General features: G+C 34.2%; 1 protein-coding gene across 1 annotated transcript in view; it reads right to left on the bottom strand.

Moving 5' to 3' along the window:
* Positions 1–7,657: 7,657 nt before the first annotated feature.
* The window catches only part of LOC117121847 (cytochrome P450 4C1-like), a 30,804-nt gene continuing 20,186 nt past the window's right edge, over positions 7,658–18,275 (bottom strand). Inside the window, exons 6-10 of the mRNA XM_033267229.1 lie at positions 17,789–17,915; positions 16,763–16,945; positions 16,020–16,257; positions 12,174–12,353; positions 7,658–8,250 (exon numbers count right to left, since the gene is read on the bottom strand). Of these exons, the coding sequence (XP_033123120.1) occupies positions 8,084–8,250; positions 12,174–12,353; positions 16,020–16,257; positions 16,763–16,945; positions 17,789–17,915 (895 nt within the window). The 3' untranslated portion in view covers positions 7,658–8,083. The remainder of the gene's footprint in view (positions 8,251–12,173; positions 12,354–16,019; positions 16,258–16,762; positions 16,946–17,788; positions 17,916–18,275) is intronic.

Raw genomic sequence — 18,275 nt, 5'->3', positions numbered from 1 at the left:
CGAAAGCAAACTGGGTGTGGTCGAGCTACGATTAAAAGGTTTAGATAGTTTTTAAATTTTGACGATTTAAGGGTTTTAAAAGGTTTAGATAGTTTTTAAATTTTGACGATTTAAGGGTTTTAATCGATATTAGCACGTTTTGCTTTGTGGGACATTATTTACGAGTGTTTAGCGGTACAACATGGATAAGTAATAATTAATAACAATAATAATTAATTTTAAAGTAATAATTGCGCCACGAAAACAGATTGGCTACATAATGTAGCACGTTGGTCCGCGTGCTACATTATGTACCGATAGCCAATCACAATATCTGAATTCTTTAATCCTTTATTATTATTATTTACGTTTTCATTATTTATATATAATTAGTTTACTTATTTCATTATATATAAATAATGAAAGGGTAACCAAATATTATTTATATATAATAAGGTTACTGGTTTCATTATATATAAATAAGGAAAGGGTAACACATCATTTTATATAAATAATGAAAAGTAACTTACAATTATTTATATATAATGAGTTCACTAATTCCATTATATATAAATAATGAAAAGGTATCATTATATATAAATAATGAAAAGTAACTTACGATTATTTATATATAAGTTCACTAATTTCATTATATATAAATAATGAATTGACTTCAAACTAATTATATATAAATAACTGCTTTTAATTTCATTATATATAAATAATAGCTGTCGCAAAACCATTATATGTATAATGCTTGAACTTGAAACTCATTATATGTATATAATGCACACGTGTTATCTTGTCAAGGTCATTATATCTAAATAATGGTTTCTTACTGCCAAATATATATAAATAACTGTTGAGGTCGAGTGCCATTATATATAAATAATGACATCGTAGGAAGCCATGGTTTATAAATAATTCGTTATGCAAATTACGAAGTAATAAATATTCACCAGTGCTCATTAAATTACAATTAGGGCCTATTGTGTATGGTCTACTGGTCGCAGACCATCACCTATCGAAAATGGCACAGCCAGGGATACAGCAGATTATTGAATCTAGTGGTGGCACCAGAGCCCCCCCCCCCGGGGAATAAACAAATAAAAAAAAATTACATGTAATGTACGTTTAGCCACCATATTGTTTTCACTGAACTATTTGTGTTAACTTTTCATAATAATAATAATAATAATAATATAATAATAATAAAATAGTTCAATGAGACTAATTAAAATTAATTTGCGTTCTGTTATGACAAATGCTCGTTCGGAAAGCCTAATGATGCTTGAAATACATCGCGACAGGGGAAGCAACCTCGACCTTGACAGCGTGTTGTCAGATTTCGTGCAAAATTTCCAAAATGTAGGATTTCACTTTGAAGAAAGAGGATTTGAAAATAAATTAGATGGTTACATTGTATACTATTTGTTTCTTGTTTTATTCAAAATGTTTTGGTTTTGGAAGCTCATTTCGACATCAGAAAACATAGTCTACATGAAGTCATATTAGTAGCTCGATGTCTATCAAATAAGTAATAAAAATTCGCCATAATTCGTCAAATATCCGTGGCTTCTAGAGGGTGTAGCCCCCCTGGACCCCACCGGGGCCGTTGGCGGCCCCTGGCTCCCAGCCAAGTGAGGCTCGATTCGCTCCACTATCCCCCTGCTCTACTGCAAATCTCAAATCAATTAAGAGAACCCCAAAGTTGATGAACCTCGGTATTATGCCTATCACCAGCAGCTGATCCGGACATTTCCCCGGACATTGCCCCGGACCCGGATACGACAGACTCAAATCGAGATTCCTGAGGGCCGTGGCGTTCACTTTGGGGTTCTTTTAATTGATTTGAGATTTGCAGTACAGCAGACTCAATAATCTGTATCCTTTGCTGTGCCATTGTCAATTGGTGATGGTCTGCAACCTGTAGACCACACACAATAGGCCCTAATTGTAACTTTAGAGCACTGATGAATATTTATTACTTCATAATTTGCATAACGAATTATTTATAAACCATGGCTTCCTACGATGTCATTATTTATATATAATGGCACTCGACCTCAACGGTTATTTATATATAATTGGCAATAAGAAACCATTATTTAGATAGGCCTATAATGACTTTGACACGATAACACGTGTGCATTATATACATATAATGAGTTTGAAGTCCAAGCATTATTATACATATAATAGTTTTGCGAAAGCTATTATTTATATATAATGAAAATGTAAAAGCAGTTATTTATATATAATGAGTTTAAAGTCAATTCGTTATTTATTATAATGAAACCAGTAAACTTATTATATATAAATAATTGTGAGTTACCGTACTTTTCATTATTTATATATAATGATTTGTTACCTTTTCATTATTTATATACAATGGAATCAGTGAACTTATTATATATAAATAATTGTAAGTTACTTTTCATTATTTATATATAATGATGTGTTACCCTTTCCTTATTTATATATAATGAAACCAGTAACCTTATGATATATAAATAATGTTTGGTTACCCTTTCATTATTTATATATTATGAAATCAGTACACTAATTATATATAAATAATGAAAATGTTAACGCAATTATTTACATATAATTTTTAGACGTAAATGCATTATATAAAAATAATGGGGGATCTATTGAATTATATGTTAAATAATGAATTATATATAAATAATTGTGTTAAATAATAAATTTTCACTTGGCGCCTTATATGGGCTAAGCGTTAAAATACGCTAGTATACAGTGTCTCATAAAAAAAAAATTGCACCACCAATCAATATAAGGAGCAAGTAGGAAGAACGCTGTTTATGGTCCTTAAACTTTCCTTGGCTTTTCTCTTTTCCTTCCTACTCCTTAATTAAATAAAAACCTTGAAGCACATTTGTGTGATCTTGTCAGCCTTTTACTTAGAAAATTTGAAGGCTTTAATTATTTATTAATTTGTTTTCGTTTAATTGCTGAGTTTAGATTTAAACGATTTGCCACCGCTGGCACAAGAAAAGGTATATCCGGGTCATTCTATTGCACAATAGTCCTAATTCGTGAATTTATGCTTTCGTTTGTGACTCTCACGAGCAGTGGCGTGTATCGAAATGGAGTGGAGCTGATCGTTAGAGGTTTCGATGATTAATGTGGGATCGAAATATGATTTTAGCGCGTGTGAGAGTTCAACGATCGTGATGACATAAGCTGACTGTGGACGAAATCACGATGCGTGCATGCCAGCTTACGTATCTCCGTGTACCGCTACCACATTTCTCTGAGCCGTCACTCTCGAATGATTGACACTGTCTGCAGATATATCATCACCCGCTCCTTACACGTCAGAGGCGATGATTGACCATGACTTCTCTCTGGCCATGCGTAGGCCTACTGTAAAGGACGCCCGCGTGTATAATCACCAAGGTTGTAGGAAATACTTAATTTAGATATTTTTGCATTCGATTTTGTATGGTAGAACCGTGGAATGACTGATTTTAGCGCTTAGAGTGAAGCGCTTAGAGGCTTTGTTAAGGCATTAGGCGCTATATAAGAACGACATTATTTAAGTATAGCTAGGCCGTATATTAATAACGCCAAGACGTGGCGTACTGAGTGGCTTTAACAACGCCACTGCCTAGTTCACACACAAAGGCGTACGCTACGCCACGCTTAAGCCAGCCTTACGCCGTGTGTGTGAACATAGCCTTAGTTTGACTATACCTCCATGGTTTGACAGACAAGATAAGTTATGCTTTAGGCCTACTCAAACATTGCCGGTAGCTTCCGGTCGACCTTTTTCATTTTTCAGCTACCCAATACTGGCATCAACAATCTCTGACAGTCTATTAACTTTCGATGTGAATTTAACATGTGTCCTTGTGCAAGGCACTTCCACTCTCTCCACCCATGTTTTTAAGTGAGTATCTGGCATGTTTAAAAGCTAAGTGCTAATTACTAGCTGCAACATTATGGAATTTTCCTTAAAAAGCTGTTTGATGCCCATTATGTAGTCATGATGTGCCTATCCATGGTCATGATGTGATGCCGTCATGACCAAATTAAGGCATTCGTATGTTTTTGTCAAATAAAATATGACAGTTTGGAGAAGGCTTAAGGAATATGAACATGTGTATGTGTCCAAAAACGCGAAGTACGTAGAGCCTTGGTAAAACGGTGCGCAGTATAACCATAAAGATTTATTAATATGTTATAAAAATAAGACAAACTAAAACGAAAAAACAAATTAGTAGACACAAAGCTTAAATTCTCTCTCTCTCTCTCTCTCCCTCTCTCTCTTTCTCTCTTGTGATGTAACCACCACTTTTATTTATCAAAAATACATCATAAAATACAAAAAAAAGGAAAAAAGAAAGAAAGAAAACGCAAATAAACAACATCAATAAATGCATTTTTGTTTACAGCCGTGAGACCAGAACCTAGAAAATTTACTTGTAAAATTGCATTTTTTTTTAAATACGGAAACATTACACGTAACAGGAAACGTCATTTTTGTTTCTTCTTTTACACTTACCCTATCTAGTTTATAAATCAGGGTACCTAAATTCCAACAAATTCCATGTTCAAGCTAACAATCAGTATAAAGAATTCAAATCAAAAGAAATCCACATGATTCTCAGTCATTTTCAAAGGACAATATAATAAAAGCTTGGTAAACCAGGATTAAAATCCCCACAAAATAACGTTAGCCATGATTTTCATTCATTGATAAATCCCAGTGCCAAATATGTAAATGTTATCGACATGTATAAATAGATCACCCAAACACTTTAACTCCCGAGATGCAACAGATCGAGACATCTTATTTTTGCAGCGGGGCCTCCATTTTAACTCAGCAATGAATAGAGCAAATAGAGATCTACTGCCCCACTCTGGTTGTTTTCTAAGAGAATTTTCCTCCTGAATGCAAATTGATTTCAATGTTACAGAAATTTGACATAATACCATTAATTTTCTTCCAAAAAATATTGACCTCAATACAGGAAAAGAAAAAATGTTTATCATATTTTGGAATCTTGCATCTCTGTATATGTTCTGTATAGAAACCAGTGGATTATATTTTCCATTTAAATAGCATCAAGTTTGTTGGGATAATTCTATGTAAAATCTTAAAAAAAAAAAAAAATTAAATCATCAATTAAATGAATGTTGTTCTTCCATGCAGTTGACCAGTTATCAACATTGAAATCTTCTTCCCATCTGACTAGAGAGGATGGAATGGTATAATAATTTGACACACAGTGATTATAAACAATTTTTGTTTTAACAATCTTAAACACATTTTACGAAATATTCATTAGTGCTAATGCATCGTTTACGCAAAAATATGATTAGTAAGGGCGCACTCCCACTATCCTTAACAATATGGAAATTCTATATATAGTTTTAATTAAAACTATATAGTTTTAATCGTTAAAAAGTAACCCAAGGAAGTTCAACCTTGAATGTTCTAATTAAACCTTGAATTAAAGCCAAGACAACCATAAGAAAATAATGACTAACTCTGCCTAAGGGAGTGACCCAGTGAAATTAGTTTGACCTATTTAGTCATAGGCCTATCGTATCGGACAAACCTGGTCAAATTTTCCAATCGGTTGGTTACAATGATAATAACGTCCACTGTCGGATAACTTTCTTAATATATCAAGCTCTCGAAGCAGAAACGTATTTGCATTCTAAAGTTGATTGTGGATTGATGGAGTTCCACAAAATATTAATAAAGTATTTGCATTTGTAGTAGGCCAACACGTGGTAGATTTTGAGATATAGGCTACTATTAGCAGAAAACTGTATAAACATAGTGTAATTAATGTATTATATATTAATTATTATGTTAGAGCCAATAGAGTAGCTAGGACTCAGTTGTATAGGGTCTAATCATGTCCACGTGTCTGTATACTCATCGATATTGGAAAACATAGGTCCTTGAACTGGGTATTTTAGACTATTAGCCCTACAAGTACTAGTATTTTTCATGTAGGGCCTACAATAGAAACCAAATGAAATTCAAGAATGCTGTTAAAAACCGTTTAGCCCGCCCGTTAAGTGAAATATAACTAATTATAGAAATAAAGTTTAGGCCTAGTTTAACGATTTATAGATTACTGGTACGTTTGCGCTTTTATCTAATGAATGATTAACTATTTGTATATTCATTAAAATCTTGAAGTTGTTTTTTTTTTTTTTTTTTTTTTTTTTTTTTTTTTTGTCAAACGAAACATCATGGATCCGTGAGACCGAATTTCAATGACAACGGAAGCTGCAACCGTTAACGCCAACAAGACAATTTGGTCTGGGAATTTGCTATCACTGATTTGCTCTTTGCCATAGGCGTATGTGCATAATAAAATCCCATTAATTACGCTGTCAACCTCTTGAAGGGAATCTGCATGCCAAATTGATAATTTTCCGCGACATTTTTATGCTGTATTTCGAATACTAAGAAAACAGCTTATAGGCAAAGCTTAAAAGCGTTTAGATTATTGCTCCATTTTCGGCTCAGATAATAATTACATCGATGTAAAAAAACCAACAAAGAAAAATAAATCTCTCGAACCTATTTTACTAAATTATAATCATTGAGGAAACTACAGAACTACACAACAAAAGTACATTGGCATTGATGTAGACAAAACAGCTGAATTTACTTGACACATCGTGTAATAAAAATAGAATACAAAGTATTTCCTTGCTTGAAGTACGGTAATGAGGAAATTCAATGTTGTAAGAATAACAGTTTTTGTCTGTTATCAAACTATGATACATTGTGTATTTTTTCTGTAAAATTAATTACTAGTCAGGGACAATAAAAAATACCCGATTCATCGATGTAGACATTTTCAAAATTGTCGACTATAATTCACATTAATGCATTTAACAACTGTTTTCTAATTTATTGTATTGCTGACAATAAGTATACAGGCTACTCTATATAAGAATAAGTCAAATATTTTGAATTAGAATAGGAAATCAAATTGCCTAAATTATACAACTTCACATTCACAAGGTTGAAATAATAATAAAACATGGCATTAACTATTTAAATAATTATTATACCGTTTACAAAATAACACACATATATATATATATATATATATATATATATATATATATATATATAATTAAAACGGAACAGTAGAGAAAATCCGATCAGAATGACAAAATAAACAACTAAGTATCCACTGGAAGGAATCCCAATATCTGCAGACGGATCCGATTCGGCCTTCCAGGACTCATCAGTGCAGCTGGGGTATAGACCCAAAAGAAACGTTTGACCAGCTTAGGAAGGGCCCAAACCAGTCCCACTACCACTAATGATTACAGAGCCAAACCAAGGCAATATATGTTTTTATATATATATATATATATATATAAATATACACCTTAATTTACAAATAAAATGCAGAATAACACTCTATATCGAGACATAGGAGTAGGTCTACAGAGTGCAACCACTGGTTTAATAATCGGGCAGTACAGCTATTTTTTCGAAGAGTGTACTGCGTCAATTTATGTACAAATGCAGAAACGTCTCTTCCGATGCAAGGTACGTTACAATAACTTGTATTTTTGCATATTTTTATAATTAGCATAATCATATTAAAACCATAATTATCTTTATCGTTTCGATATGTTCATCATCATTATCCTCAACATCATCATCATTATTATTATTATAATTATTAGAGTTGCTGCTTTAGCTTGTGTTGTAGGCTCTTTAGCTTGTGTTCTAGCTTATTTCACGGTGTGCGCCACCTTCATTTAAGCTTCTTTCCGGCTTTCCAGATTGTTTTCAGTTTGTTTCCAGTTGTTGCGGTCCTAACTTTCAGTTCCATTTCATTCCTAGCTTGTTTCCAGCATAGTGTGCTCAACTTAATTTCAGCTTTGTGTTGTTTCTGGATTGTGTTGTTCCAGTTACAGATTATTTCCAGTTAGTGTTATTTGTTTCCATCTCCTAAAATCATCTTATTGACAGCCAACAAAATTGGTGAACACTTGTACTTGTAGTACCGGTACTTTCCAACCACTGAAGAGCTGATGAATGCCGTGTAGAAAATTATCAAGATAAACATGATTAGGGACTGTATCATCGACTTCGTCTGGTCACATTAATATGGAGACCATTTTGTGGACGGACCACAAGTTCAGAAACTGGACGGGTTTCCCTGTCGCCATTTTGTAAACTTTTTAAATGAAATCGACGATACAACGTTGATAATATGACCTTTATTTTCATCATGCCAAATCGCTGGCCTGAAAATAAATTTTTGAAATTGTAAATTATACCGTATAATCTTTAATGATCATGGCAGAGTATCAGAAATTGATATATTATTATTATTATTATTATTATTATTATTATTATTATTATTATTATTATTATTATTATTATTATTATTATTTTTAATAACACTTTGAACCAGTTTATCAGAATCCTTAGACGCTTATACTTAGACAATTTGCCATTTGGTCATTTTAACCACAGGTTTTAAATGACCGTGAAACCATATCAAATTATAATAATTGTAAAGTACAAATCTAGGTGCAATGGGCATTTAGGACCTGTATGCTCCATGAGTCACACTTCAATACTGTAGGATTATACAATGAGATGTCAATCATTATAGCTCGATTATCGAATTCCTAGATGGATAAACAGATGGAAAACCGAATTTCACCAGCGGCGTATCTAAGAGTCTTGAAATGGAGATGATGGGGGAACGAAGATGGAGTGGGGGGGCTAAATGGTTAAGTAAGGGTGCTAGATCGCAAAATAAGTGATATGAAGTGATTAACTACTTGAGCGTGATTTTTTGCTTCGGACATTTTCAATGGTGGAGCTTTCTGGTGAGAGAAAGCGTACATGCACCCCTAGACATGGCCGGCGGAAGCGGCCCCCCCCCCGAAAAATATATAATGTCTGGAGAATTTTGTATGATCGGAAATGCAAAAAAAGGAGGGAAGAAGGAGGAGAAGGATGGGAAAGAGAATGTTTATCCAGTACCCGACCGAGTTACATTTTCTTGCAATTCATATTGGTGCTGGGGGAGGGGGGTCATTGGTACTTACCCCTCCCCTGGGCAACAAAAAAAGGGCAAAAAGAAAATAATTCTAGACCTACCGTTTCAGGACCCGTGAGCTGATTTCTTTTCATGGAAAAAAGAATACGCATGCAACTACTCATTTTTTATGTATGTATACACATATGAAATAAAAAATGAGAAAAATTTACCTGACCTATTTCAAGAGGGGAAAACCTTGAATTTTGAAGAGCTTTAAAAGTCAATTAAAGAATTTTAGAAATCAGGAAAGCTCATCTCCCGCCATCTAGAAATCTTTTTTTATGTATGTATACACACATAAGGCCTAATTACTGTAATAACAATGGGAAAAAAATTATCTGACCGTTTTCAAGAGTGGAAAATCTTGAATTTTGAAGAACTTAATTACTTTTAAGTTCTTCAAAATTCAAGGAGTTCGCCTCTTGAAAATTATTATAATGAATCCAGAGAAAGGGAGGTTCGAGTTCTTCCCGGGAAAATGTTGATTTCTAAATGGTGGACAATGAGATTTCCCGACTTCTGAAGTATTTTTTAATGACTTGAGAACCCACGGACCCCCCTTTCTTTAAGGGATTTATGGATTCATGGAAGAAAAATCGTATGCAACTACTCAATTTTTTTTAATGTATGTATACACACATAACAGGCCTATTTACTATAATGAGAAAGTTTACCTTACCGTTTTCATGAGGGGGAAACCTTGAATTTTGAAGAACAAAGTCATTAGACACTTAACTCAAAAGTCGAGAAAGGTCATTTCCCGCCATCTAGAAATCAAAATTTTCCCGGAGGAGGAATGTTGACCCCCCCCCCCCAACTTAGATTCGATTCCAGATCTGCATGATTCATATTCCCATTCATCTTATAAGTAGTGGCGTAACAGGCGGGGGACCAGGGGGCAGACTGTCCCCCCTGACGGTTTTTACCGGGCTGACCAAGCCGTCATACCGGGCTGGGTAAGAAGAGAAAAGAAAGAGGGGAGAGGGAGGGAAAGAGAAAGAAGGAGAAAGACAAAGGAAAAGGAAAAGAAAAAGAGAAGAGAAAAATAAAGGCAAGAATAAAAAGGAAGATATAATGAACAGATATCACAATACCCCGGCCTGCAACCCCTTCAAAAAGTGTCCATATCGCATCTGATCTAAGCCGCCAAGTATTCACCGCAGTGCCGTAACCACCGGGTGACAAGGGGAAAATATCCATCTGTGGAAAATCTTTCCCCATTGAATCGCATATTTTGCTGAGGTAGGCCAAATTCCTCTAAAAAATTGCACATTTTAGGGAGTTTTGATCAATTCCGACGAAATTAGAATTAAAAAAACACAAATTTTTCCCGCGCTTCGCGCGCATTTTTTAATGTTAAAGATTCTGCTTGCTCTCCTTTGCCTTCTAAGTTATAACACATAGTCCCAAACTCAAGAAAGAAAATTTAAGATAGATCGTTTTACCTAAAAGAAGGGCCTCAATGTGTAATGATGTTGAAAGAATATGTTTGTAATAAATAAAGCCATAAGGAAAATGCTTATATTCAGTTTAAAAAAAAACGAATGTGGCCGTATATAACATACGAGCATTTCTTGTTTAGGTAGGCCAATTTCCTCTAAAAATTGCACATTTAGGGAGTTTTGATCAATTCCGACGAAATTTTCGCGCGCTTCGCGAGCATTTGTTAGGGTTAAAGCTTGTGCTTGCTTTCCTTTGCCTACTAAGTTATTTAAAAACATAATAGTTCCAAACTTGAGAAAGAAAATTTAAGATAGATCGTTTTACCTAAAAGAAGGGCCTCAATGTGTAATGATGGTGAAAGAATAGGCCTATGATTGTAATAAATATAACCACGATGAAAATGCTTACCGTATATTTAGTTTCAAAACACACGTGCGTGGCCTATATTATTAATAAAATAAGCCCTATGTCGTATTGTTTTCTATATCGGGTGGGGGTATCACACCAAGTCATAAATTACTAACCGGGAAAATTATTACCTTTGCCGCCCCCCCCCCCCCGACATTCCCATTCTGCTTATAAGTGCCCCCACCCCCACTTTGAAAAAACGTTCCGCCGGCCCTGCTAGATACGCCACTGGCTATCACTTAGTATTTTAATAGTTAGGTCCGTACAGACTTCTTGAATGACGGTCCATAGAACGTCATAGTCATGAACTTAGATAAATTTAAATCAACAAGGAAAGTTAGTTGTAGGGGAAAAAGTGTCTCTGGTGGGATTTTATCCTGATCAAGGCAAGCGTTATAAGGCTACTCCAAAAACACCTTCCGATATGGCTGCGATCTAACTCCAGACACCAAACATTTAATTTGATGCGATTATAACATCATATGATCATAATTCGAGCACTGGTCTTATTATATATGAACATTTACTGTTGTTTCACTGATAATCAAATCGTATATTCTGATTTTAGGAAATATTTTTGCTGCGCCCATAGACGCAGTAGGCTAATTTGGAGCGCCTATAATAACATTCTATATACATACAGCGTCACATGGTCATGCATCACACGGTACTAGAAGGAGTCCTGCTTGATAGCGCCACCAATGAGCGAATAACTTTAGAAATACTGTAAAACCTCGAATTGAAGCCCACTGGGCTTAATCTCTAGATGAAGCCCATCTCGAATTGAAGCCCCCTCTTTAGTAATTAGCCTCGAAAAGAAGCACATGGCTTCTTTTCACGATAGCATAGGCTTCTTTTCGAGAAATTACAGTACACACTGTACATGCATTTCAAAAAACAAAATAAATTAAAAAACAACCTTGGTTTATACAGTAGTTTAGGTGATTTAATGCCAGTTAAATACACTCCATGATACAGATTGATGTTACAGTGGACTTAGGCCTATTTATTGTTTTATAGAACAAATTCATAAAATTTACAGCATTCATTTGAAAAAAAAAGCCCATCCAAAGTTCGAAAAAAAGAAACCCAGGGCTTCAATTCGAGGTTTTACGGTGTTATGAAAAAACAGATATAATGTATGGGACGCCAATTAAACTTGGGTATTGCGCGCACTGAGCGCAATAAAAAGAGTATTTTTCATACAATTTATGAGTAAACAAAATTAAGGCCTGAAACTCAGGCTAATTCTGAAGAACTAACCGATACAGTTACGTCTGCCTGCTGAAAAAGGCACATACGCGTATTTCCGTCGGACGGCGGCATTTTCTGGCAGGAACCTATCGGGATCGAATTTATCGGGATCTTTCCAGTGTTTGGGATTGTGGTGAATAGCGTCCAGACTTATCATCAGAAATACATTTTTCGGTACAAGGTAACCGTCTGGAAGGATAAAACGTACAGTTCATGGCAAATGGTCGATGAATTATTTTAAAATAGGAGGAAGGATATCAATAAAGAGAACGTATATGAATTATTATTAAAACGTATAAAGGCAATATTATATCAAGGCCCTTGAGGATATTATTACTATTATTGATAATTCTAAGCATATTAATATTTTCGGGCTCTTTGTCCCGGATAGAGATTTTGGCACACATCCCATGCTGTTCCTAGGGTTCACATTAGTCTATAACTTTTGAGATATTCTCTCCTAAACTAAGTGCATGCAAATTTTAGTCAGGTCCTCTACCTACTAGTAGCTCCGTTAGTATATGTGCAGGAGAGTTCAATTCGGGCTCATATTACTCATAATAAATATATTTCTGTCAGTTGTGATGAAACAGTTTCTTCAAAAATTACCAGGAAAAAACCTGTTTTAGGGCACACATACGGTATTTTTGTAACTGGCTTTTGAGGTTGAAAACAGAAAGAATACCGGTAGGTTGCCTGTATTTGCTGACCTCATATGCAGGCAGATTTAGTTCAAATGGCGTGTCTAAATGAGTACTAACATTCACAGTGCATGTAAATAACCACCATACTGAACGTTTTGGCAGATATGCTTTTGGTGAAATGATTGAATAAAACTCATAAAGTCATGGTTAAATTTGAATTTCTTAAAATACCAATATTTTAATAATTTTAATCTTGCGTAACATGTAATGTCAGCCAGACAGCAAATGCGATGCTCCACATTCTGTGGAGCAATGCACATTTTGTGCAATATTTTTTTATTTTTTGTATTTTGTGTAGTAATTTTGTGGAGTATTTTATGGAGCAATGCAATGCCAGCAACGCTGGCATGTAGGCAGTAATTTAGTAAATTTAGTGTATGACAAAGCAAAATTATCCGACCAGTTTGCCGAAATCCAGTTTGCCGAACCCCAGATTGAAGTCCATTTTACCGAAACCAAATTTGCCAAACTCCAGTTTGTAACTAAAAAATTATGAAACCCTATTTGTGCTAAAACAGTTTAATTTTTTTACTATTCCACCTGTAAAAGTACAGGGAAAAGCAGACTACTTTTTTGGTAAACGTGATAGACGGATCCTGTCGGATGTTTAACAAATTTTAGACAAAATTATAGATCTTGATAGGCCTACTTGTCCTCATTCTCATCGATGATACAGCTGTCTTCTTGTGGCGAATTCAGGAATTTGAGCATTAACAAAGAACCAATCTAAGTTACTAAAACTAATTTAGTTTCTTAGCCAGTGACTATAGCAATTGTAGGGAACGATAAATATTTATGCAATGCTTGATCGCTATTAAGAAGTTTAAAATTAATTTGGCGCTATCATTTAATTTATTGATAAACATATATTTCTATACTTAAGTGTGAAGTAAAAATAAGTATCAACAGCTGTTTAATTTGTATTTTTAAGCCTAAAGGCTATTTTAGTGTGTGCCTTTTGAATGTTTAGTATTTGTTAGATAATATAATATTAAATTATTGTGTGTATAAATATACATTCGGCAAGCTGGACTACGGCCAAGATTGATTCGGCAAACTGGGTTTCACAACTTTTGAGTTTGCAATTTGGCATTTGGCAAAGTGGAGTAAAAAATCTGGCCAGATGCTCGAAGGTATACTATCTACCAACAAAATATTATACATTAACTGTGTGTCAGTTGTGCAATTTGGTGGCTTCACTGAATTTTACCATAGTGAAAACAACTTCTTATAATAACAATCAATTACCGATCGTTACGGTATCCGCTAATTCCACGAACTACTAGTAACATTGTTAAAATCAGATTTCTATGCATTTTTTTATAACCTTCTTCATTAGAGTGAATAAAAAATCATATACCTTATACTCGTAGCTACTTTCATACCAAAATCAAAAAATTATATATGAACATTTACTGTTGTTTCACTGATAATCAAATTGTATATTCTGATTTTAGGAAATATTTTTGCTGCGCCCATAGACGCAGTAGGCTAATTTGGAGCGCCTATAATAACATTCTATATACATACAGCGTCACATGGTCATGCATCACACGGTTTGTCAAAATGTCAGACAAAGAGAGCTTTGATAACTTGCACACATTTCTCCATTAAACAAAGCTTAGTTTAGTTTATATAGGTACATCCTGCAAAGGCCCTAATGGTCCATAAATCGCAATACAAGCTTCTCAATACGTAGATTTGTATTGTAGATAAGTGTATTTTATGTATAAAGTATAAGAATTTTAAACAAACATATTTGTAATTTATTAATGTCACTTTAGCTCTTTTGCCTTCATTTTAAAACTTTTCAAGGTCTTGAAAATAAGAAAATTATAAAAATTATGGTTTGCCCTAAAATGAGTTTGTTGTTTTTTTTTTGCTAATAGGTTTAAATAGTTTCTTGGTAATTTTTTGAGAAAATGTATTCTGAGTAATATGAGACAAAATTAAACTCTCATGCACATAGGCCTAGACCTATACTAACAGAGTTTTTTCGGATTTTTTACAAAAAAAATGTTTTCAAACCTCCTTTCGAAGTAAAATTAAATATATTTTTATGCATGAAGTATACAGAATTTTTAAAATATATCTTTTGGTGATTTTTTAATGTGACTTTAGCTCATTTGCCAGTATTGAATGAGTAAAAACATTTTACGGCATTGAGAATAAGAAAATTATAAAAGTGTTTTTCCCTAAAACGGGCTTTTTTGGTGATAAATATTTTCCTTGTTATTTTTTGGAGAAAATGTTCTATTACAGCTAATAGAAATATGTATTCCGAGTAATACCAGACCAAATTCAACTCTCCCGCAAAAATACTAACAGAGTTACGGATTTGTCCTGATTTTTTCCAACATTAATACCAAAACCGGCTTTTTTAAACGTTAAATTAATTATATTTTTATGCGTAACTTATTAGAGTTTTTAAGAAAAATATTGTTTGTTATTCGTTATTGTCACTTTAGCTACCACTTGCCACAATTTAATAAATGTAAAGCATTCGATGGCTTTCTTTAAAAACAATTTATAAACATGTTTTTGTGGCCAAAAATGGGTTTTTTGGTTATAGCTTTTTCCTAATATTGTGTGGTGGAATTGTTCTATTACAGTGAATAGAAACATGAGTCTTCCGAACAGTTTGAACTCTCTAAGGCTAATAGTAACCAAACATAGAGTGTTAGTATGTTTTCCATGGATGCCCTTGAATAAAACCGGCCATTTTGGCCCTTAGATGAAAGATTTCGCTTGGGATCCAATGGATTCGTAATTAGAAAAAGTCAAAATACCCTGAATCAAGTGAATCCAAATTACCCCTTGATTCGTTATAGAGGACGATTTTTGAGAAATTGAGCCCATCTATCAAAGAAAAGCATAGATTACTTTTGAGTTATTTTGAGGTAGTTTCTGAATTACTTTTTGGTAGTTTTAGATATAAAATATAAAGCATTTACCAGCCGATTTTGTATTCGGGCATCATTGCCAAATATTATGATCATCATTACGAGCTCTACCAACATCACCATCACCACCACAATCAGCATCATCATCATCCTCAGATTATTTGGTCGGAAAACTTATCGACATCAACAATTACAATATAGCCTAAATCACGTTAATCGCTTATCATGACGTCATATTCTTTACTGACCAATCATCGTATCCTCGTCGAGTTGCCTGCCAATAGCTGTGACAGGAGGTTTCATCCTGAGGCACTCTTTGATTACTCTTTCCAGGTAGTTCATTTTAGACAGGTCTTCTTTAGTCGCAGGGCGGTCATCATTGCCGAAAATGTCATCCAGCTCTTTGTGAATCTGCGCCTGGGCCCCTGGATGGTTCCCGATTATGTTGATGGCCCATGACAAAGCCGAGAATGTTGTGTCATGACCCTGAACAAATTTTTTAAAGTATGTGTATTGATCAATGCATGTATTATACGGACTTAACGTAAGCTGAGCGAAGTGGTTTTATCTAACTTGTTTATTCATTAATATATTTTATATTAGCATATTAATTTATAATAATATAGCATTTGTACATATAATTAATTAATTAATATAGTCTTTATAATAAAATAGTATCTTTATTACACTCTATTTTAAGTTTAGGGTGGCCTTAAATGTTTGAACTCTGCTCTTATATTGTCAACCACCACTGTACACCACGTTCATTTTATGTCGTGAATAAATGAAAGTTGAAATTTAAAATTATCATTATATAAATAATTATCATTAGGCTTAACTTAATTAAAACAAAGTGAACATAAGACTCTTTGGCCATATGGTAAATTAGGTATTATATGGCCAGCCAATGTCTACTCCTTCTTTCCTTTTTTTGATTTATATTTTTGATTTCATTTTCCTGAACTTATACTATTTATAATAATAACGATACCTCGAACATAAACGTATCCACTTCTTCCCTAATGTCATCAAAAGTAAACTCCGGATTGTCTAGATGGGATCTCAGTAGTACGTCGAGAAATACCGGACGTTCCTCCTGACTTTCCCCTAAGTTGCCATTGAATTCCTGATCTAAGCCTGATTTCTGTAAGACTTCCAATCTAGACCTTATCACCTGGTAAATACAATGACATTTTTGATTTAGAATATGATAATGATTCGACTTAATGTATCAATGTTCCCAAATCAATGTTAATGATATGGTTTTTCCTCTATTCATTAACAGTGATATGCGCTCTTCCTCATTTAAACTTTGGTTCACACTACCCAATTTTGCTGCCAGTGTGAACCACGTTTTAAATAGACCTAAACAAACTTTACGCAAAACGCAAACAATGCTACCGCCACACCAGTCACCACAGTCGATTTTCAGTATTAATTGTTTCAAATTGGGAGCCTTATACTGCGCTATCTCAAGCCACTGCGAGCTAGCATAGTACGCGCACGGTTTAAACGCAGGTAATCATGTTCACAAGATGGAAAATGGGAGATTAGTAGAATAGCTATATTTTTGCGTTATACAGAAATCACGCGACAAAATACCACAGAACTTATACCAGTGCCTGCCGCCCAAACAGCCACACTAAATTAAACATTTGCAGAACCGATTGGAATGCATACACAAATAACAGAGTATGCTTACGTGACTAGAAGTAGCCTGGAGGTATAAATGCATGTTACGTCACAATGGACGTTGGAATGCAAGAAAAATAACACAATGATCTCCTATGTAACTGATGCTTTTAAATGTGATTACATCCGGTAGCGGTAGCTTCGTGAGTCGATATGTCTATATAATTAGCAATATATTTATTGAAATAATAACAAACCAGTTTTACTTCCTTGCACCGTTTGGTGAGAAAAGCTAATTTTCTTGAACATGTATTATAAATAGCTGATCCCGCACTATCCAGCGAAGTTTCTATTTACATTGCTACTTTACTGATCTCAAACATACCCTAGACGTGAGTCCATGTACTATGTCAAGACACGCGTGATATTCTTTTCCCGCTTGCGTTCTCTTGAAAAATCCCGGGATCCAGTACATTGGCTTCTTGAACAGCTCTTGGAGAATTTCCGCTAGTCTGAATTGTTTAAAGTTTTAAAAAAAATCAGTTATAATATATAGCATAGGTATATGTTCTGAATTATTTGTGGCACTTACTTTGAAGAACACCTACTGAGTACCGTACTAACTTTTAAAGCACGCAAGCATACACGATGTGCGAAATCCTCGGTTGTACTGGCAATAAAGCATATTTGACAATTGCTTGCGTTGACGCAAATGCAAGAAATTCTATAACTTTTTCGTAGTAGAGAATTCCTGCTTGCATTGTTGCAATGACATCACGCGTTTCTCACTGAAGAACGCGTAGGATATTAATATTATAGGCCTATTTAGCCATCCTGAATTATGGTAGCTAGGTTTTCTTTAGATTAAAGAT

The sequence above is a fragment of the Anneissia japonica genome, unplaced genomic scaffold (genome assembly GCF_011630105.1).
Source record: "Anneissia japonica isolate Jap-2015-1 unplaced genomic scaffold, ASM1163010v1 scaffold2392_len1475705_cov187, whole genome shotgun sequence".
Lineage (NCBI taxonomy): Eukaryota > Metazoa > Echinodermata > Crinoidea > Comatulida > Comatulidae > Anneissia > Anneissia japonica.
Note: the sequence above shows the minus strand (reverse complement) of the source record. Positions and strands in the feature narration are given on the sequence as shown.